Here is a 23,523-nt window from a genome sequence, read left to right as displayed (position 1 = left end):
AAGCTCTGTTCTCTCGAGGATAACGAAAACCCAGACTAAATCCCTGACTTCTATTTAAACGTCAGGAGGCTTTTGGCTTAGTTTCTAGAACTCTGATAACATCCAGAGATATTATATCTGCTCATAATAAAAATCAAGTCTACTGGTACCATCTTCCAAGAGACCTTCCACCTTCTTGCTGCCATTCCCATTGAGAACGTCCTAAAAATAGACATGTTTTCCAGCATAAAACTATTAGACAATATCTTGATAATAGCCTCTTCATGCTGTACTACAATTAGAAGTATTCTGCCACTGGTTATTATTAACATTGACCAACAGATAACAAATATTTCAGGAGTGATACAAGGAATATACAGACCTTTCAAGTTCCCTTTGTAACTAGTGTTTTTCTATCGTGAATTTGTAGAAGTATCAACATCAACCCAATCCTTAATAGACCAATATAGTCATGAGTGCTACTTTGGCTGCCAAACTCTTATTTTTATTGCTAATCTAGTCTCAGCAAGTATCAAGCTAAGCCTCTGTTATAGTGACCCTCTTAGTAAGAGCAAAATCAGATTATGTGCCATCAGAGGAAATAAATCTCAGGTGTGAGAGACCATTCATTTCTTTTGCTAAAGTCCCACCCTCTGAGTGACAGGTAGAAGACAAAATGTCAAGAAGGAGTCCTGTTCGAACAAATCCTTAGGATGGTATTTAATACAGCAGAGAGCCAAGATACAGTAGGCGGACACAGTAAAGAATGTGGGCTGTGTAGATACAATAAAGAATTTCGGTTTAGGATCCGACATCTGTTATTTGAAAGGGGAATAAGTTAGGGAAATAAATGATTTCCAGTTCTCCATACATGCAAATGTTAAGTTAGTTATTACAAAAGTTTTGCTGTTGTATGTGCTGAAAGAAAAGCATAGGCATTTAAACGTTTTTTAAAAAATAAATCACTCAGTAGGCTTAAGAAAAATACTCTAGTTCATAGTTCATTGAGCTGACCTTTTGAGTCAAGATCAGGGAATGAATCCAGGCTGAAAACCAAAAAACAAAACAGAGATGAATCATTTTACCATGAAAACAAACAAAAGAAAGGCATTTCCAGTCGCAGCTAACCTCGACTAGTTTTTATTGCATTGTTTTTGAAATGCCAAGAAACTGGCTTTGACCATAATATTTGCTGTCCAACTAAATCACAACTGTCAGTAGGCGACTGCTTGCAACAATTAGCTAAACACCGTTATTTGACAAATTCCCCTGGAAGGGACGGGACGTCGATGCTGGAGGTGTGTCTGACACACATTGAATCGAGTAACAGTTAATCAGGCTGGGGCTGCAGCACAGAAGAGAAGTTGGTAAGTCCTTACCCAAGGAAGGGGTTTCAAACAGCCTTAAGTTTTTTGAAAACCGTACGATCGACCTGATCCTAGAAGTTCTTTCCGGTTTTCAGGAATGAATTGTGGGACTGGCTAAAGAGAAGAGGGAAAAAGCCACCAATTCTACATTCGTTTTTTAAGAAGATCAGGGGGAGAGGAAGAAAAAGAGAAATGCAAATGTGGAATGGTAGTGGTATACAACATCGAGAAATTAACATCATGGAACCTGCTAGCAATTTCCACCGAAGCAGTAAACCCCTTAACTGATGGAGATTCAGCACAATATACACATGGATTAACAACTCCACCGTTACTAGGGCTGCCGTTAAAGCCAAAAAATTAACTACAATATTCAAAAACAGAATTCTCATAAGGTTTGAGAAAAATAGAGTGAAAAGGCAATGTTAGCTAAGCTCTTAGCTAAATCCACTCTTAATGGCCCCCAGTATTTAAACTATCATGGATTAAAGCCATGAAAATAAAAATTTCAATTTGAAATTTTATTAGCATGTTGCTAAAATGGTCAATAAAAAAACATCAACACGATAGGCTTTGTTGACATATTTGGACAACTGCTTTCTCGATTTTAAGACTTTATTTCCACTTCCCCACCTTCTGAGATTTCTGCGTTAGGAAAAGCCAAACTAAATACACTGGCCATGGTGCTGTAATAATGCTGGTTTCTGGAATGTTGCCATGTCTTTCCCCTCCGTCTCCTCCAACCCCTTTAAAACTGTGGTTATTTTTGAAACGCAGCCCAAGGAGGGAGCCATCTAGGGTTGAGAACAAGCGCCCTTTTCACAGATTCAAGTTCGCGGACACCTGGAGAGCCTTCTCCTGGCCAGGGGGGCGGGGCCGGCTCGCCGCATCAAATTCGCTGCGCCATTATCCTCCGGGGACCGGGAAGGCATCCCTTCTGCCAGCAAGGGAGACTCACAGGCAAATGCCGGTGGGGAGTGGCGTTCGCTTCCCTAGGTGGAAAGAACGGGAAGCAAAACAAACACTGTCTTGCTTAGCCCGGAGCCTGGGATACAATGTCAGGAGACCAGGGACTGGAGAGCTGAAAAAGTCCCGGGCAGCCTCGGGATAACCCGGAGTCCCGAAGTGCTTGCTCCCTCGTGGAATTATTCACAAGTGCATGAGGGACAGGCTCGATTTCTTGGAAATCCTGCAGTCTGGGGACACATCCATACTAGAGCTGAGCTGTGCCCTGAAAGGATCCATTCTCACCTCCCTCCGGTCTGTGTGTGCACGTTTGGGGCGGTGATGGTCCCTTTCTAGTAGGTCGGGTGTTAGTCACTAGACCAGTGACTCTTGGGGGGAGGTCTTGTCCCTGCTTCCCTCGGCCCGTTCTCCTCTCCCCACTTACAACTCAAGGGGCAAGCGCACGCTGGGTCTCCCAACACCATCATCACCACTGGGGGTCTCAGCCGGGCGGGCGCGGCCCCTTCAGTCCCGGGGCCAGTTCCTGGGACTACCTGCCACTTGCCAGAAAGATGCGAGGCTGCAGCCCGGGCGCTGGCCGCTGCGGGTGGCCACTCAAGGGGGTCGGGAGGTGCTGAATCGCCGGCCTGGGAGCCCGCGTGCGGGGGAGGGAGCGGGGCGCGGGGAGGCTGGAGGGGCGGGCGGCTTCCCCCAGGCTACTCCTTGTCGTCCACAAGGTCGGCGAGCTCCTGGAGCACACGCAGGCGGCCGCTGGCGTCGATGCGGCGCTTCTCGCGGATGAGGTCTTCCAGGCTGTGAAACCTGGCCGTGTGCACCTTGTTCTCACCCAGGTACACCTTGAGATAGTACTGCTGCTGCGGGGTCTGCGTGCCGGCCGGCACCTCCCCTCCCGCCTTGAACTCCCGCTTGCCGAAGCGGCACCAAGCGGCGAAGCTCTCCGAGTTCGTCCAGCAGATCTCCTCGCTCTTGAGGCCCAGGTGGCCGCAGGCGTTCTGCACCACCAGCTCGGCCACCAGCGGGCGGTAGCGGTACCAGCTATTCACCACCCGGCCCACGTTGGCCGCGCCCGCCTCGTACAGGCTGTCCTGGCGGATCTCGCCTTGGTGCAGGTGGATGATCTGCCCGCCGCCCACGTAGACGGCCCAGTGCGGGGCGGGCGCGGGCGGCTCTGGCGCGGGCTGCAGGCACAGCAGCTCCAGCAGGTCGCCGGGCTCGCAGAGCGCGGGCAGCGCCGTGACCGCGTAGACGCTCAGGTCGGCGCCCTGAGGGCCGCCGCTCATTTTGGAAAAGATGCATTCCTGGCCCCGAAAGGCGGAGAACTGAGTTTCGTTGAGGACCAGCTGGTGCAGCAGGTGGTGGTGGCGGCGACGGCTAGGGCTCTCCGGGCAGGGAGCGCGGCCCGGGGAGGCCTTCACGCCAAACTTGTCGGGCTGGCCTCGTTCGTCCAGGTCCTCCTCCTCATCCGAGAAGAAGTAGGCGACCCCGACCCGCAGCTCGTCCTTCTCGATCCCCGACGGGTCCCCGGTGGGCAACTCGCTGTAGCTAAGGTGGGTGATGCGGTCCAGTTGGTTGCCCATCAATGACGCGGCGAGGCCGGGGCCAGAAGCGGGGATCTGCGGAAGCACAGAGGAGACCCAGAGACACGATCAGAGTCGCGCTGCCCTCCCCAGGACGAGCCGTGTCCCCGGGACCTGGCCGCCCGCGCGCCTGTACTGGAGTCAACCGCCTCCCCGGGGCCAGGACCGGCACAGGAGCCAGCAGTCCGGCGGTCGAGAGCGGACGCCGCCACGCAGCCTCGGACCTTGTACCGGAACCCGGCCCAACGCCCACAAGAGAAGAGGCTGGAGCGCGGGAGGGCGTGCGGGGTCCCTGTGGGAAGGACAGCGCGGGGTGTGGCAGCGTGGGAGTCGGGACACCCAGGAAGGGACGGAGGGGTGGGTTGGAGGAAAGGGGGAGCGCCTCGGGCTCCAGAGCTTGGAGCGCGCTGCGCTCACATTTTCAGCCGCCCCCCTCCCCAGCCCACCTCTCAGTTTTACCCTAGGTCCGTGCTCCTCCCCGAGAGCGCCTCGCGCAATGACCATCGGACACGTTCACGGGCACCCACTTGACAGCAGCACAATTTTGCACACTTGGAGTCCAGACACTGACAGGCTGGTACACCGGTGTGCTGATGTCACGTACAATGACAAACCTTCGCGACGACACACTCAGACCCCCACCTTCGTACACTATTCCAACCCCACGCTGGCACGCTCGCCAGTGCACGTACACCCACGCACCCGGGCACACTTGCCCACACAGGCAGGTGCACTCTGCCCCTTAGTTCTCTCGCCTTCTCCCCAGCAGAGCCAATCTGGCTGCGCCAGGGCGAGGCTGCTCTGTCTAAAATAACCTAACAAAGAGGAAAGGGGAGGATGGGGGAAGCCAGTGCGGTGTGTGTGTGCCGGTGTGGGTGCGGGTTGTGTGGCGAGGCCCACTTTCAGCCAGAAGTTCCCTCTCCCTCCTACCCGGCACAGGGTCCAAACAATCGGACGAAGAAAACACGTTTCCAAGGCAAAGAAAGCTGCCTCTTCGTACCCGTGATTTCCCTGCTCCCGAAACCCCAAACTCCTTTAAAGTCTCCTGGTCCCCATGGGTGCTGCGGAGGTGGTGGTGACGAGCGTGTCCTGGGCGGCGCGTGGGGCTGCGGCTCGGCTCTGCCCCGCGCGGATCCGTGCGGTGCGGTCCCCGCCGCGATGCCCGTGTGCCTGCCGGTCCACGTTGGCTGGGGCGCCTGCTCCACCTGGGCAGTCCCGACTCCGTTCTGGTTTCCTACAGCCCAGCCGACGACTCTAAGTAGCCAAAGCAGCTGGCTCCAGGGCCCGCCCCCGGACGCGCTCATTGGTTGGGGCCGATGCCCAGGGCTCGTCAATCTCCGCCGGAGGGGGAGGGGAGCAGGGGCGGGTCTCCAGCGTGCGCCCCGCCACGCCACGCCCCTTCCCGCCCCTCCCTGGCCCCGCACACCGGAGCGCGCGCCGCCCCCGGGGGCTAGGTGCGAGCGCCGGCCGGGAGCGCGCGAGGGGCGGGGCGCTTCCATCCAGCAGCTTCGCCTACCGATCGTGACTGGGCGCGCCGTCCGCCCGCGTTCCGTGTTCCGGGAGAACAGACTCCAGCGACGAAGCTGAGTCTGAGGGTGGAGAAAAATCCCCAGTGCACCCCGAGCCTTTTGCGCGGCCCGGGGCGGGGAACGACGTTGTCAGAGGCGGGCAGCCGGGGCCCTGCTGAGGACCCCTGAGCCTGGGTTCCTGAGGGCCCCTGGGCTGGTCCTCGGCGCACAGGCTTTTTCCTGCCGGCCACCGATCCCTTTGAAATTGTGCCTGCGGTGTTCGGTTCATCTCCTTTGACCTGCGTGAAGCTGCTGACCCAGCACCGGCGCCTGGTTTAAAAGGAGCACGGTGTCAAACGCGAATGAAAAGGCGGAGCCTTGACCACCCCCCTCCCTGACTGGGCCTGAGTTTGGCCTCCAATGGTCTGTCTGTGAAGGGGGCGCAGGACATAATCTTGCTTCCCAACCCCCAGAACTGCCATTGCTAAGGGATTTTTGTTTGGTTTCGTGGGAGAAGGGTGTCCAGTAGTAATTAATGATTGCATTCCTGGTTGGAAAGTTAATGAATGTGCTCTGGATATGGGTTGCTGAAAGATGACTTTCACACGTGTGAAATTTTAGATCGACAGTTTAAAAAAGCTTATAACGTTAAGTCCTGAAGAGTTCTTAGACATCTAGTTCTACTTTCAAGGCTGGGCTCCAGCAGCTTCTCGGTGGAGCCTACTCTCTTTACCCAGGCAAAACTGGGTGCTTCCTCTTTGTGCCCCCTTGGCAGCTGGTACAAACTCTTAGTGCTCTCATCTCATTTTATTACACATCTCTGTTGACTTTCTTCCTCTTTAAAAAGTGAATGCCTTCGGGATTGACTTGTGTTCTACATAATTTTGCATTCTGGACCTTCTTAACAGTACTGGTATAGAATGGGTTCCATCAGCAGTAATGAAAATGAAAACAGTCAACAGGTATTGACCACTTACAAGTCGCTAGGCACTACGTCTTGGTGTTTAAGTAAATGACTTAATCTCCCTGCCTCTGTAGGGGATTCACTAACATCCCCACTGCAACAAACGAGAAACTGAGGCCCAAATACCAGCGCCAGCAACCTACCCAGGGTATATGGGATTTCAGGGCCAGTCTTTAACCTGGCTCTACTGTTGGTTGAATGGATAAAATCGCGTTGCATAAGGTAAGAAAACTGGTGTTCCAGAGAAGTTAGCTGATCGGCCCCAGTTTACGTGAGGACTGTTACATATTATAAAAAAAAAATTTTGATAGATGATTCTGCTTAAGTATTCTCAAATTGCAGAGTCTCCGGTTCATGTTTACTTTCTGAAGGCCTCTGTATACCCCACAGCCTCCAAATACAGTGATTTATCAGATTAGATGGTTAATAAGTATTGATGGAAACAGTGGCTTTAAAATGACCATCTGTATATATTTGATGTGCATAAATCTTTTAAAAAATTTTGCCATTGCCCACGTGCAAGTTACGAGAATACCAGTTGCCATCCTTGGAACTGACCACAGCTTGCGATGACCTTTTTTATACTTGCTATAAATAATAAACAACTCATTTTGGCCCTGAAGTCCAGAGAATCGAACAAGTGGCTTCAGAGATCAAAAGTGAGTTATTGGCCTGGTTATAAACTGGACTTCAGGGATCTCTGCGAGGAGTATCTGAAGAGTTCATTACTGGTGTCTGAGAGGAGCTCAGTGGAAGTAGCTCAGGGCTTGACACTGAATAATTTTTTTACCCTCTGTCCATCCCAAGATAAATCCTGTGCACAAACATTTACAACATACTTGCATGGGATGCTGTGTTCTCTCCTGCCTGTCCTATTCTGCCCTGCTCCAGACTACAGAGTAAGCAGGCTGCTCTTCTTTGCTTAACTTCCCTTCATTCAAAAGGATAATTAACATAAAATGTTGTCAGGGCTTTGAGATACAGTGCCAAAAGTTTGAAATATCAATATGCAATATTTTGAATCTCCTTTCCAAACCCTCCCCCTGCCAGGATAAAAGGCTTACTGCTTTAGTAATCACCAGGGAAAATAAATGCCCTGAGAATCCCCTCTCCCCCCCCACCGCCCAGGCCCATGGTCCCCTTGAAACAGAAGGCAGAGAACACATTAAGTCTCTGAGGCATGCGGAAGAAAGAACTAAAAGTAAACTAAGGAAAATGCATCTACTCTTTTTGACATTTTGGCAATTAGAAGGATAACAAAGTAAGAAATAGGCCAATCAGATATCTACATTAGAAAACCCAATTTTTATTTGCATTACAAAATATTGTTTGCTAATCGTTTTGTCTATTATTTCTTATCCCATCCTGCCTTCTTTCACACTGAGGAAATACAGTGTCACCAGAGGCAGAAGACAGTCATCAAAAGAGCAGACTCAAGAAGCCAACCACTGTAGTTTGAATTCTACTTCAGTAGTTTGGCTGTGGATAACTTTGAGCAAGTTACTTAACTTTTCCAGGAGTCAGTTTCTTCATATGTAAGTTGTGGGTAAACAGTATCTATCTCATTGCGTCGTTGTGAGTTCATGCCGGCAGGTATGCTTGGCACATAGTACGCTTTCAGTCAATGCTATGTATTATCATTGTTGTTGTTGTTGTCGGAAGAGGGGAGAGAGGAGAGGGTGCCATGTCCTACTTGTTATGATGACTGTCCAGTTCTGCCTCTCCTTTGCCCCAGGCAAAAGTTAACCCTAGATGAGGTGTCCAAGGCTGTCCCTGGCCAGAGTGTGGCACTGCTTCTGTCTTAAGGTGGTGATTGCTCTGTCTATCCTGAGACTAATTTAAAGTCTGAAACTCTGTATAGATTTCCGTGTGTGAGCCCTGGGGCTGATTACATCCTGTATCCCATAGTATTTTGAATTGTTTTTAAGTGAATACTTCATGGTTTGAGGAATATATATGGACAGTGGTAAGCAGAGGAGTGATAAGGTGTCAATTATACGTGTGTTACCTTTTCTTTTGCTGCCATCTGGTGTATCATCCTCCTTATTTTCCTCTTTTTTTTTTTTTTTTTTTTTGCTGTACGCGGGCCTCTCACTGCTGTGGCCTCTCCCACTGCGGAGCACAGGCTCCGGACGCGCAGGCCCAGCGGCCATGGCTCACGGGCCCAGCCGCTCCGCGGCACGTGGGATCCTCCCAGACCGGGGCACGAACCCGTGTCCCCTGCATCAGCAGGCGGACCCTCAACCACTGCGCCACCAGGGAAGCCCTTCCTCTTGATTCCTTCTTTAGCACTGTATGAAATACTTTCTCCCAGATTTTACTGACCAGGTCCTTGGCTCAAACTGTCATCCTTTAAAATTGGCCCTCTAGGTAGGTGTTCAGAAGGAGTGTTCATCCTCTCCATCTGCTTTATATCATTGCTTTGCTAAAAATGTTTTTTTCTGCTTTTAACTGTATGCCCATGCTTGTTTCTTTCTTTCTTTCACACCTCAAAAACCTACAGAAATTTCCGGAAGAAAACGTTCCTTTAGTGAGCAGGGAAGTTTATGTGACTCAGAAGATTGTGACCTCTTGGGAGATAAAAACGTCTGCTCCTCTTTGCGTGTGTAAACTTAAGAGAGTTGTCATTTGTTATTGTGGTTGCAACAAAATCAGAGACAGGGGTAAATAATCCCATTCCCTTGAAGTTACATCTTTTGTTGTCTGTATTCCCTCTAGGTTGTAAGATGAACGAGGTCAGGAATCATGTCCATTTTGCTCATTTTATCTTTGTACTACAAGCACAGTGACTGGCATATGGTATGCACTCAATACATATTTGCTAAATCCGTACAGAACAAACGAATGAATGAGTCTAGATTACTCTCAGTTATAATGTCTTTATGATTTTCTATTTTGTTGTTTTATTATATGAACCTACAGCTCTTCAGTGCAACAATTTTAAGCAAAATATATTTCAAACATACACAAGTATTGTTCAGTACAGCTGCCTATTGTATTGTATGCCCTAGTTTAGCATTTAACCTTTTGGGAACCGTCCCTTTCCCTGTCCTTGGCTGCGTTAGGCAATCAGCATACTCATCGTGATATCTTCTAAAGAACGCTCTGTACCCATCTGGGGCAGAGGCAGTGCAGTGGCTCCACCAACCCCATTTCCTTTCCTTCTGGGCACACAGCTGAATGACATGTCCCCCCACAATGTGCCCTTAGGTAGGTACCATGTGATGGAGTCTGGCCAATGGGATGTGGGTAGAAGTTTAGTAAGCCACTGACAGCATTGGCTCCAGAAGCTGAAACCATGAACATGATCTACTCCGCACTTTCTTTCCCCATTTGGCCATATGTAGAGGATTCATGGTAGAACCTCAAGGCTCTGAAAGATGGAGGCACCACTCGATGGAGGGAAGTGCGGGTTCCTCAGTGACTGTCTGCATTGCATTGTGATGTGAGGGAGAAATAAGTCTTAATGAGTTAAGCCACCCAAAAAATGTTGTGGCTATTTGTAATAGCAATTAGTCTATCCTGATAGGTATTCTCTCCTTTATTTTAGACCTCTGTTGGAACACCAAATATCCCATCCTTCCCTCTGCCCTTTCTCTCTTAGTGTCTGTTCTCACTGTTAAGATGTCTTTCCATTCATGGGATTCCTGCAAGGTCCATATCACCCAGCTGTGTTTTTTTTTTTTTTTTTTTTTTTTTTTTTGGTACACGGGCCTCTCACTGTTGTGGCCTCTCGCGTTGCAGAGCACAGGCTCCGGACGCGCAGGCTCAGCGGTCATGGCTCACAGGCCCAGCCGCTCCGCGGTATGTGGGATCCTCCCGGACCGGGGCATGAACCCGCGTCTCCTGCATCAGCAGGCGGACTCTCAACCACTGCGCCACCAGGGAAGCCCCCATATCACCCAGTTTTTAAAGAAATCAACAATGGATGCATCTGTAGTACCCTCTAGGTACTACCCCATGCCTCCCTACTATTTTTTTTCCTCTAAATTTCCATTAGTTTTGTTGTGACTAACTTACCCATCTTTCTAAATATCTTACCTGCCCTTCTACTTCTTTTGGATCACAAAAATGGCAGCTAGGACTAAAGAGATTCCTAGTGACCTGCTTCCCCTTAACCACTTTGCACACACTGACACTCTGACTATCCATTTCTTACATGACCTCTTCCAAGTTTGGCTTCCACATTTTCACATTTTCTGAGTTCCTTCCTATAACTGGATGTTCTTATTAAAGTATTTTTAGTGGCTTCTTATCATTTTGCCATTAAAGACTCGAGAATGTTCCCCAGGGAAAAACCTTCAGCACTTGAAGTTTTAGTATTTTGCCGGACATGGATTATACAAAGATGTTTCAGCCCACTGTTAGTCTCTCCACTGTGTTCTCTCCAGATTTTAGGAGAGTGCATGCCTCTTGCATGATAGTGATGGTGGAACTCTGGGTGGCCCTGGGTCACTTTTACACATATGCTGTTAGCTCTGCCTTCTGAAAATGTCTTTCCCCACCTGCTTCATCTAGCTTTGATTCGAAATTTATAACCCCTTCATGCATCAGGTCCTCCCATTTGTCTGTCCCCTCACCATTCTAATTGAGAGCGTTTTTTATGCTCCCATAGTTTCATGTATGTATTGGTCACGAGATGTGTCAAAACACTTATAAAACCAAATGGGTATCATTGTTAGATTTTCTTCTCTTTCCTCCTTCATAGACTAAGAATCATTTGAGGAAAAGCTGCAAATCTAGTTCAAATCTGTAGTCCCTTTGCCGAGCATGGCGTTTGGCGCTTAATGGATACTTGTTAGATGCACCTCGCCTGGCTCAGTGCCTGCATGAACAGTGGTCACTTTCATTTACTGAGCTGGCAGTGTTTGTTTTTGTTTCAATTTTCACCCACCTGAGTACTCTGACACCTGGTACATGTTCTAAATTAGATGATGTACAAGAAGGTTTGCTCTTGGATATACAGCATTGGGTTTCCAAATTCTCCTCTGGCGTCATCCGGGACCCTGATACAAACATAGATTCCCAGGCTCTTTCCCGGATGTAGTGATATAATCTCAGGATGGACTCTAGGGATCTGTGTTTTAAACAGTCTCGCCAAGCCTTCTAGATGCAGCAGAGTAATTACTGGTCAAGCTCTACTCAAATGTAAGAAATTATTCTTATTCTCTTGGGACAGCCCTTGAAGATAGGTGCTTAATAAATACTTGGAATTAGGTACTCTAGACATTCTGTGGTCTACCTCTGACAGAAGCGAGCCTCCTTTTAGACTGCTCGTACTAAGCTGGTAAATGTATATGTTTTCATTCAAAGGTGCGTGAAGTCAAGTGGTTTTTTAAAAAGTTATATTGTAGTCGTGGGGCAGAGCTGAGGATTTCTCTCCCTTTTCTGTTGTTTGAACTCCTGTACTCCAGTTCGCTGTGCTAATAATAGGCTGTGGTTAGAGCAGAAACGTGAGTGAACGAGGAAACTCTCTGCTCCCAGGTGGTACATTCCTTGTTTGGCTGCTGACTGATTGACTGATTGATGAAAATCCTGGGTTTGCTTTTCGTATTGCTTCTGAATTCCCCTCCTATTACTGTTCCTTTTCTGGCCCCATTCCTCTCAAAGACCAGTTCATCCCACCACCGGGCTCTGAATGTCATCCCCTCGTGCCTCACTCTTTCAATCACCTCTTCTCTTCACCGTCATTTATGATCTTACTTATGCTATTAGCTCCTTGCCAGTTGCATGTAAACACGTTTAAGTCTCTCCCACCTTAAAAACATTCCCTGACTGGGCTTCCCTGGTGGCGCAGTGGTTGAGAGCCTGCCTGCCAATGCGGGGGACACGGGTTCGTGCCCCGGTCCGGGAAGATCCCACATGCCGCGAAGCAGCTGGGCCCGTGAGCCATGGCCGCTGAGCCTGCGCGTCCGGAGCCTGTGCTCTGCAACCAGAGAGGCCACAACAGTGAGAGGCCCGCGTACCGCAAAAAAAACCCCCCCAAAACCCCCCCAAAAACCAAAACATCCCCTGACTATACATCTCCCTTGAGATACACTCCTATCTTGAAAGAATTGTCCTTACACCTTTACCCCACCCCGCCACAGGCTGTCTTCTGCGCCCATCATTCCACTGAACAGCTCTCGCCAGGGAGACAGTGATCCATTGGTATTGAACCTGATGGATACTTTTGGGTTCTTACCTTACTTGACATCCCAGAAGCGGGTGATGCAGCTGACAGCTTCCTCCGTTTTGACATAAGTTCTTCTTTCACTTTCCACTGTACATGCTCTCCTGGTTTCCCTTCGCTTCTCTGGCCATTCCCCCTACGATGTTTTGTGGACTCATTTCCTTCAGTGTGTCCTTTCAATATTGATTTTCTTCAGAATTCTCTTCCCAGCTTCTCTTCCCGATGTGTTCTCATCCTGTGATCTTGTCTGCTGCTTTGACTTTCATATCTTACCATGTCCTGACTCCCTAATGGAAATCTCCAGGCTCCGTCTCTCTCCTGAACGCCGGACCCAAATATCCAACAGCCTAGAAGACTTGACCCTGTGGCTGTCCCACAGACACCAAAAGGGCAGGATATCCCAAACTGAGCACAGCTTTTATCTGGAAGCATGTGCTTCCCCTTGTGTCTTTCCTTTTGGGGACAGGCACCATTGCCCTCCTAGTTTTTCGAGCCAGTGCCTGGTCATCATCTATCAACTTTCCCTCATCCGCAGGTCACAGAGGACCATGCCACCTCCTGCTGTTTCTCCTCAGTGAATATCTCTCATCTTTCCTCTTTAGTCCATTTCTGCTGCTGCCCCCTTAGTTCCAGTCACCAGGAACTCCCATCTAACTCACTGCCACAGCCTATGAGTTGTTTCTTCTGACCCCAGGATTGCTCCAGTCATCTCCCACACTGTAACCAGAATGATCTCCCCTTTTTTTAATTTTCATTTTATATTGGAGTATAGTTGATTAACAATGTTGTGTGAGTTTCAGGTGTTCAGCAAAGTGATTCAGTGATACATGTATTATACATGCATCTATTCTTTTTTCAAATTCTTTTCCCATACTGAGCACAGTTCCCTGTTACAGTAGGTCAGAGTGATTTCTAAAATGCCCATTTGGTGGGTGCCTCCCTTGCCTGACTCTCCCTCCACTCCTCAGTAACTCTACATCGATGTTAGGAAAACATCCCGAGTCCATGCGGCGGCTTCAAGATCCACCCTCGCTTGCCGCTCTACCTCGTCTTTTGCTATCCACCCTCCTGCATCTTGCTTCAGCTTTCCTAATTCAGCCTGTTCGTTGTTACCTTGTCCCCTGCTTCATTGCTCTTTCTTGTGTTACTGTTTCTGTTCCCTCTGCTAAGATTCTTTCCTCCAATCTCCCCCTGGCAAGAAGGTTTTTTAGGTTTCACTTCCTCCTTGGTGGCCCCCTCTGACTTACCACATCTGCCTTAGGTTTTGTTCATGGTGCACTCTGGTCTTTCCCGATTATATTGACGCTGCCTAGTTACTTATCTATGTCTATGAGCTCTTTAAAAGGAGGAACTGTATCTGTATGCTTCCACCAGTATCCCCATCACCGAGTTCTTTCCATTCTGCAGGGTGGAAGTTCAGTGCACAGGTGTTGAATAATAGAATTGAATGGATAGTGATAGCTCTTGGGAATCAGAGGAATTCTCTCTGTCTCTCTCTTTTTCTCCCTTTCTTTCCTCTACCCATTCCTTTCCCTTCCGTTTAAATTCCCCTACAACCTATACCACAGAGCAGGGCATCTCTGGTAAACTTGTAATAAATACATTGCTAATTGTCAGAGACACTTTAGAATTTAGTAAAAGGGGAAAAGTACTTATTTTAGAACAGTCAAGAGTGAAGTAGCCTCTTAGGTTTACATTTCACTTGTTCTTTAGGGCTTTCCCTTCTGGCGTCACGGTGCATTGTTTTAACTGCCAAGGCTGATTCCTTTTGTTTTCCTTGCCCAGTAATTACATTGATTGTAATGAGATATTTATTTATTTCCAGTTGTCAAAAGTTTGGATCTGACTACAGACATAGCACATAGTTCATAAAGTATGGTTTCTATTTAAAACCATACATTTAACATACCACTGCTATTAACACGTACTCAGCCTACTTCTGAACTACCAAGGGCAGGGGGCTTCAAGTGCGCCTGTTCTCCCGCTCCCATTCCATCATCCCTCTTGCTTTAATGTTGCCCTAATTGCTCTCCGCGTCTTTGCCTTGGATCCTAATATCTGAACTTGTCCTCTTATCGTAGGGCAGGTTTCATGGATCGGTTCTCTTTTAGACTGGCTAGATTCTGATGCTGGCTCAATTATTATTAGCTGTACGGCCTTGGGTGAGATGCTTAATTCCTATGTGCCTCAACTTATCCTCTTTAAAATGTGAAGAATAATAATAGTATTTTTTCCTTTAAGGGGTTTTGGTGAGTATTAACTGAGATAATACATTAAAAGCACCTAGCCCAGAATTCTGTCTGGCCCAGAAAAAGGTCTTAGTAACTACTAGGTGTGATTAAAGAATTCTGCCCTACTGGGTTCATAGCATTTTCCTTCTCCATATTTCTCCTTTATAATATTCTGTATTATTCTATTATGAAGATTATTATTCTACTGGAGCTCATATTGTTACACCTGAATATTAGACCCAGAAGATACCTTAGATACTGTCCGTAACGTTAACTTCATGTTTGATTGAAAAAGCATGTATTGAGCATGTACTCTCAACCGGGCATAGGGCTTGGGCCTGAGGATTCAAAGGTGAAAAGGACACATTCCCGGTTCTCAGTGGAGCTCTTGTTGTATGTGGAGATTTGGCCGGATATAATCCAACGCAAATGAACGGAAGCAATAAAATGTTTTAAAAGCATGTAAACGCACGGAGGAGGGAATTATTAACTAAGGGAGGGATCGGGTGGAGGTTGTCTTACAGAAAGGCTTTGCAGAATGAATATGATTTTTTTCCAAGCAGGAAAGAGTGGAGACCTTTCTGTGAAAGGGAGCAGCATATGTAAAGGCTCAAGAGTCATGAAAAATGTGGCATTTCCAGAAAGCCTCGAAATGGTTTGGTATTGGTAAAATGTGAAGTAGACGTGGCCAGGTCAGGAAGGGTCCCTTATGTTTTACCATTTTAGAAATGGTTTTTCGGAAGGTCATTCCAGCCCATAGTGTCAGATTTATACTGAAGGAGAAAGAAGCCAGAGGTGGGGAGGAGATGGATGGGGATGTGGCGAAAGATCACTCGGGCTTCTAGAACAACTACCATAGGCTGGCTTTGACAACAGACTTGTATGTCTCATGGTTCTGGAGGCTGAAAGTCCAAGATCAGGGATGCTCAGCAAGGTCAGGTACTGGTGAGAATCTCTTCCTGGCTTGCAGACATCTGTCTTCTTGCTGCGTGGTCACATGTTGCGGAGAGAGAGAGTGAAAAAGAGTGAGAGAGGAAGAAAGAGCTTTCCTATCTCTTCTTAAGGGCGCTAATGCTACCATGAAAGCTTCACCACCCCCAAGGCTCCATCTCCAAATGCCATCACATTGGGGATTAGGGTTTCCACATATGAATTTTGGGGTGGCACAAACGTTCAGTCCATGGCACCAGGTAAGCAATCCTGAGGGCCTGGAATAAGGCAGAGTTAGTGGGGACATAGAGGCATGTGTGGCTCTGAGATATCCATAGGAAGTAGACTCAGTGGGGATTAGTGACCAGTGGGATAATTGGGATAATGGAAAAATATTTCTACTCGTTTTCCTATAGCTCCTAACTCTCCAAAATATGATCCCCCCCACCAAGCTGCTTCCAAATACCTGTCTTCCATTAGTCACTCACAATTGTTCAGCAGGGCTTGTTTTCTTACTGTTCTCTAAACACACACCACTCCTTCCTGCCTTTGGAGCTTTGATTGCAGTGTTCCTTCCAGTTGGCCTCTGCTCTGTATTCCCCTCTTAATCCATCCTTAAAGGTGACTCTAATCGTACCTCTCTGGGAGAACTTTCCCCAGCTGCTCAGAAGGACGCTGCTGTCTGTTCCACCTGCTTTTCCCATACATTTCATTGGTTTTCTGTGGCAGATACAATGCTGTGTTCTCATTGCCGTCTCTCTTCCTGGATATGCAGGGACATTCTTTATCTCCAGCTTCCTTGTACTTAGAATTCCACCCCCTGTGCCCAAGTCCTCACTGATGGGAATGTGAGCAGATGTGCTGCGTCCCCTATAGCCCAAGGCAGCTAAAAGTGCCTCTCCGGGTTTTGACTCTTCTGTCGGAGCGTTTTGAATGAGGAACTCTAAAGTGGTGACGTGAAAATGGAAACGACCAGGGATGAGAGCTGCATAGGAGAGAGGATTGACTTTGAGTTACATTTTATATAGATGACCAAAAACAACACAAAAGCTTTCTTGTGCTAAACTACGGAGATCTGGGGATTAATTTTGTTAATGCAGCAGATCCTGGTCTATCCTGACTAACATGGCCACGAATGTCTGGTGTCCGTCTTGTGGTGTAGGAACAAAATCAGGGATCCCTTTTAAATCTCATGCTGTGCTTTTCTTGTTTTCTTTGGTAAGTATCTTTTGAATGGAATTGAACATTTGATGACAATGAAAAAAGACTTTCTCAGATTAGAGATAAGGTGATAACCAAGTGTTTACACTTTTGTTTGCCCCACTTGTTTTTTTTAAACGCTTCCTCCTTGCAGTTAATGCCTTATCTTATGTAGCTGAATCTGTTTCCTCGGGCAGCAAATGAGCAGTGTTAATTGGTTAGAATGTTCCACTGAATTATCCTTTGCATTTATGAAGAGAGACTGAAGTGATGAAAATTATCTGCTTCTGACTATTAAAGTCCTTTGGTAGATGTAAGCATGCACTTGTATTATTATTATTTTTTTTTTTTTGAGGGACACAGGAATGCTGACCTTGGCCAAAGTGTTGTTAAGTGTTGCTATACTACTGATGAGATTGGGCCCCACCTTTCCCACTTGTGTGTAACACAATCTTTTATTGCATTTTCCCTTAATATCTCTATTTTGGTGAAATGCTACCAATTTGAAATGTGTATATATTGCCTCCTGCCCTTGAGGACCTTCATCCAAATGAGATGTTTTAATTAAAATGAAACACTAACAATCTCCTCCGGCCCTATTTATTTTGTCATCGAAACCCCATGTCTCCATGAGACTGATTTTTCAAGTTTATTATCTTAAAAGTGATTTTAGAAATATTACAAATAATAACACATGACTGAAAAGCAAAGGAGAGATTCCATCTGGATGACAGTAGCTATTTATAAAACCCTCAAGTTGTCTCCTCCCAGGTTGAAATACTAGTGGAATTTCTCAAGTAATTCTCAGGAGTGGTTTCAGTAGAAAATTTGAAACCATAGCACTTTCTATCTTGTTTATGTTTTCTTGTTGTTAAATACAAGTTGCACGTTCAAACTGAATTCCCTCTTCTGATTATGGAAAGCGGATGCTTATAATATAGGCTTCGAAATATTCTTTTTTTTTTTTTTTTCCCTGCTGAAGTTTCTTTCTGGAATGCAGGAAGAATGACTAGCAAGTTTTCCTTCCTTTTGTCAACTCTGTTGTACTAATAAGAGGGACCTGAATCTGGAGTGGGAATCAGGAGATTTGAGTCCTTTCTTAGCCATGAAATCTGTGGGTGGCTTTGAATCAGCACGTGTTATGATACTTGTTTATCATGTGATTTAGATGGGATCTAACTCCATAATAAGGGTCAACCAGGAGTACACATGAAAATCAATCAGAGAACATATGTAAAACCCACATTCCTGGGCTCCATTCCAGACCTGCTGAGTCGGAATGTGTAGGATGGGGGTGGGTGGTGAGATATTAGGCAGCTTTTCAGGAAGCCAGGCTGGCATGGACCCATAAACTGGCATCCTTTGGATGCAGGCATTAGGTAGAGGTTTGGTGATGAATGGGAGAGGGAGGGGTCTGGAGCCATAATTCAGAGACTCTGTGGGGACTTAGAGGCAGCCCTGAGTGGCTGAATGGCTGCAGACATGGAACCGCAGGGCATGGAAGGGCTGGTGCTAAAGCTAAGCTGTACTTCCTTTACCATCTTGACCAGGATCTGTACGTGTTTGTTCGTCATGCAGTGTGCATGTATGTGTCTGTTTGTAGTGGCGATGATTGTTTTTAAAATACAGTGTTTGGGGCCTCTTGACAGTTTCCTCGCTGCTCTGTGGATGGGGTAAAACTTCTGCCCTGACTTCGCTCAGTTGTGTGACCTGGCTTAAATGGATCACTAACAGAAGAATTATAAGGGCATGGTGAGAGTAGAACCAGGCTGTGAAAATTGTCAAACCTGCCCTTTGTCAGGTAGTCAACTCCATTCAATCCAATTTAAATCAATAATTATCTCTAAGTGCCATCCTATGTAATGACTCTTAAAGTATAGGTGTGGTTGGAAGGAAAAGGAGGGAGGGAAAAATGAATAAGCACAGTTAATGTCTTTCTGGACTGGTAAGTGAGCAAAGCTAGATTTACAAACAACTATAAGATAATGAGGAGTGAAAGGCCCAGAGGAAGTACGGACTGAACAACGGGATTCAGAGAAGGAGCCGTTAATTGTGGCTGGTCACGCAGGGGAGGCTTCCAGAAAGGAAACTGTCTGCTAGACCAGAATTCTCTTGTGCTGATTTTGGAAGGGTCACGGAATAAGATTCTACTTACAGTTATTATGGTCTCTTTTATTTTGTTTTGCTCCAAAGCAATGGAAAATCCTTCCTCCTAATGGACTAATCTAAGAATGAGACACTGCTTTCTTACCCTCCCTGAAATGCTTGTATGCACTCTTTTAGAATCATTCTGTCTTCTTTGCGGTTGTGTCATTTTGTCTTGTTGAAGGCAGTGCAAGGGTCTGCTTCTTCTTCTGTGCCCTTCCTCTCCTCATTGAGCTGGGCACACAGTACGTGCCAAGTTAATGCTAGTTGAATAAACGGAAGCATGATTAATGTAGATCAACGGAGTGATGGTTAATTGATGAGGACATTGATAACTAGAATCCATTTTATTTGGAAGAGATAAGGGTACGTTAATCACGTCTCTCCAGCATCACTCTGGGCTAGATCCTGGATGGTAGTGGCTCCCCTTTCCAGACAGAAGAACTGAGGCACAGAGAGGTGCAGTGGTTTGTTCAGATTGCACAGAATGCAATGCAACTCCAGTAATAAATGCTGATAATTAGCCTCTTTCACCTGCATGTCCGTTTACTGTTCACAACAGTATGAGGTGGGAGGCACAGGGATTATTTGAAATTTATAGGGGAGGACCTCAGGCTCAGAGAAGGGACGTGTCAGGCAGAAGGTTACGGAAGGAGTTGGTGGCTCAGGGAGATAATGCTACAATGAACGAGACACATTCATAAGTACTGATAGGTCCTGACAAAATGCTCTGGATGAATGGCTTAGAAATACATAAGGAAGGGGGTGGTCCTCCAAAGGAAGACGGGATTCGGATAGATTGGTGGGTGGAAGGAACACGGAACTGGAGCTCAGGAGATTTGGGTGTTTGTCCTGGCTCTCCCATAGATGTGTTATGTCAGCTGGGGAAGGTTACTGGCTTGGTCTTGGTCTGTTTCTTTACCCACAAAATGAGAGAAATGGGTCAGGTGATTTGTAAAGTTACTTGTAGCTCAAACATGCTGACTCAAATATATAGAGATACCATATTGGAAAATAAGGACAGGATAAATTATTTTAGAACAGCGGCGTATCTTACTGATTTTGGTGATTCTAAAACTTCTTTATAGCTAGCATTATGTTTAAATCAAATTATCTGTCTGAGATCCTACGATGTCGGGGCATATAAAGATGATTGAGAGATGCTTGAGACGTAGCGTTAATAAAAATAGTACTGTTCGTAATATTTTTCAATGTCACATGACCATGGCATGAAGGATGAAGCACGGTCCCTATCTCCCAGGCTCTCTTCTTCTCTCCTGTCACCAAGTGTGGTGATGGAATAGGAGTTGGTCACCTTGGCTGCACTAGGTCTATGATCTTGGATAAATGCTCAGTTTCTTTCTTTAAAATAGGAATAGTATGACCAGCTTTGCCCCTTCCCTTCCCATGTGATTCTTTTGAGGATCACACGGGATAACTTGTGTGAGAGCATTTTATAAACTGTAGAGTGCGATCCACAGATTCTTATTACTGACTACACATGTTCCTGGTCTCCTGTCATTCATGTGGGTTTGGGGACAGGGACCAACTACCCTTGACTAGATCACTGGACTCTAGCTTCAACGTTGGGCTTAGGGAAAACAGTGAAACTATTTCTGTTAGTTTTATGTAAATCCCGGAGTTTGCTGGCTTGCTTCCCAGAACCTCATCAGAATGGAGTATGAACCCACCCAGTTGGCCAGCCTGGAATGGAAAGTAAATACCATTCGCACCTCACCTCTGCTGGGAGCTTAATTAATGGAGTGTTACTTACCTGCCCTTATCACCAGCCCCTTTTCCTTATCACTGTGTGCGACCTTGAACAGGTCACTTCCTCTCTGGGCCTGAGTTCCTTGCTCTTTCAAATTTTAAGGCGTTAGACAGGATGATTTCTGGGTTCTTTCCAACCTCTTAATTCAGCAGGGTTTTTAAATGAAGCGTTTATTTACGTATAAGACAGTCAGGGACCCTCCAGTGTAATTGTGCTTGGAGCTAGTACTTCACTCTGCTACCAGGGGAGGGGGCACGAGGTGGCCTGGTGCTGACTTTTTCCTGTTCCGTACCACCACCCACACCCCCAGCCCCGCCCAGCTGAGACAAGTGTGCTTGATTGGAGCACAGGCCAGTTGTCAGATGTAATCCTGAGTTCCGCTGTGCACTCAGGTGACACCAGCTCCAAAGTCTTGAACATGAGCTCTTTCGCAGCTGTGAATCAGAGAGCTCTGGGCAAAAATTAGAGTCAAGTCCAAGGCTGCTGTAGCACTGGAAGGGCACTCACTAAAGCTCCTGGGCCCACTGCCTGCCCCTGGAAGGCAGCTCTGCCTTTTACCTGTGTGGGCAGGGCCATGGCACTGAACTCTGTACTCCAGTGTCGCCTCCCTAGGAGGGATGGTCGTTGAGCACCTACCAGTTGGGGAGCTTTGATAATCAGGTAAGATAATGCATGAGCCTAGGAGGTAAAACCGAAAGAAAAGCAAGACCATTATTATCCTCATGAGAGCACAGTGGTTTCTACAGGGTTGGAGGGAGGGAAGGCCACACTCCCCTCTGGTTCTGGTTTGATTATGTTCTTTTGATTTTAGCTTGGATGTCATTTATGTGGCAGATCACGTCCTGATTATTCATTAAACATGTGCTGTTTTATGCATCTTTCTGTGTCCACGTTTATGCACAGTTTCCAAGTGTGAAGATATCAGATAGTACATGCAGAGCACAGAAAGCACCTGGCAAAATGTAAGCATTTAGGAGATGTTTTTACTGGCGCTGTTGTCACCAGCTGACTGTAACGAGCCATAAATGAAACACTCCTCATTTCACAATCAGGCCTCATGGGCTGAAGGAGTTCAAGGTGAAGAAATGGCTTCATATGCAGTTTTGTGATCAGATGTTGAGTTCCAGCTCTATCTCTGATCCTTACGTCAGTATGAAAAATTTGTTTCTATCTGAGCCTCATGCATATTCTCCCTCTCTCTCTCACAGACGTTAGTAAGGTCTTTGCTGTATGGCCAACACCACTGGGTATAAAGCCAAAGATGAAATGACAAGGGATTTAGCCTTTTTGAGGGATTCGATGTCTGCCATGGGTAGCAGACATGTAAACAGATCAGTACCTTAATGTGTTTCTCATCTGCAGGCCTGAAAATGTATTTTGTAGGCATGTAGCACATCCTTGGAAATGACAGTTCTCATTTTAAAAAAGTACAGTCAGTGGATTCAAGTTAGCAAGTCTGTGGGGCTGTGGGTTTGTAAACCGGCTTCTGAAGGACAGGTGTGATGGTAATTGACAAAGCAGAGTTGGGAGGACGTTTCAAATCCAGTTTTTACATTTCAAGCAGAGTGATTTTACCCTCCCTCCCCTGGACATGTAAAGGGAAGGGCCAGTGGCATAGACTGAGCTGCCAGGGCAATATTACCACAGGTGAGAAAAGGTGTGCTTACCTGCCCATGTATGCTGTGTCTCCTTTAAAACATGTTTGAACATTGTCACTTTATAGAGAACCTCCTGGAATTTCAGAATAAACCAACTGCTTCTTTTTATAATCAAAAAAATAAAATAATTTCAGCCTCCCCAAATCACTGAAATTTGTATTAGTACTTAGTTGTGGATTTCCATCTTTTATGAGGTAGCATTTTTAAAAATTTATTTAATTAATTAATTTATTTTTGGCTGCATTGGGTCTTCGTTGCTGCACGTGGGCTTTTCTCTGGCTGCGGCTACTCTTCGTTGCGGTGCACGGGCTTCTCATCGCGGTGGCTTCTCTTGTTGCGGAGCATGGGCTCTAGGCATGTGAGCTTCAGTAGTTGTGGTTCACAGGCTCTAGAGCGCAGGCTCAGTAGTTGTGGCGCAGGGGCTTAGTTGTGCCCTGTCATGTGGGATCTTCCCAGACCAGGGCTCGAACCCATGTCCCCTGCATTGGCAGGCGGATTCTTAACCACTGCACCACCAGGGAAGCCCCAGCACTTTGTTTTAACATAACTTCTTCCTGAAGTGTGTTATTTAATTGTCTATGTACATTGCTAATTCTTTCTACGTCAGCGTTTCACCCTTTCATCTTCCCAGTAAAGAGCAAAACTACCTTTAAAACACAATGATACTGTAGGGGATGCTTTCCTTAAAATTAGTATGTAAGTCAATTCACGAAATGAATCATGGGACTCTTTTTTTTTTTTTTTTTTTTTTTGCGGTACGCGGGCCTCTCACTGTTGTGGCCTCTCCCGTTGTGGAGCACAGGCCCCGGACGCGCAGGCTCAGCGGCCATGGCTCACGGGCCCAGCCGCTCCGTGGCATGTGGGATCTTCCCAGACCGGGGCACGAACCCGCGTCCCCTGCATCGGCAGGTGGACTCTCAACCACTGCATCACCAGGGAAGCCCCCATGGGACTCATTTTAAAAACTTTGGTGTATATGCTAATCCCTTGTTCCAGAAAGTTCAGCTAATGTGCCTGGATGCACAGCCAGCCGCCTTTTCACCAGGAGCTCAGTG

General features: G+C 46.9%; 1 protein-coding gene across 1 annotated transcript; it reads right to left on the bottom strand.

The window, feature by feature from the left end:
- Nucleotides 1–674: 674 nt before the first annotated feature.
- LRATD1 (LRAT domain containing 1) lies at nucleotides 675–5,624 on the bottom strand. Its single transcript, XM_032653540.1, has 3 exons — nucleotides 5,406–5,624; nucleotides 4,890–5,143; nucleotides 675–3,925 (listed from the first exon to the last, which is right to left on the bottom strand). The coding sequence occupies exon 3, from the start codon at nucleotides 3,887–3,889 to the stop codon at nucleotides 3,008–3,010; it is 882 nt and encodes a 293-aa protein (XP_032509431.1). The 5' UTR covers nucleotides 3,890–3,925; nucleotides 4,890–5,143; nucleotides 5,406–5,624; the 3' UTR covers nucleotides 675–3,007.
- Between the last annotated feature and the right edge of the window lie 17,899 nt (nucleotides 5,625–23,523).

This window comes from Phocoena sinus, chromosome 13 (genome assembly GCF_008692025.1).
Source record: "Phocoena sinus isolate mPhoSin1 chromosome 13, mPhoSin1.pri, whole genome shotgun sequence".
Classification (NCBI taxonomy): domain Eukaryota; kingdom Metazoa; phylum Chordata; class Mammalia; order Artiodactyla; family Phocoenidae; genus Phocoena; species Phocoena sinus.
This window is presented reverse-complemented; position numbering and strand designations above follow the sequence as displayed.

Coding starts and splice junctions, on each gene's coding strand:
- LRATD1 (XM_032653540.1), bottom strand. CDS start 3,889: ATGGGCAACCAACTGGACCGCATCACCCACCTTAGCTACAGCGAGTTG.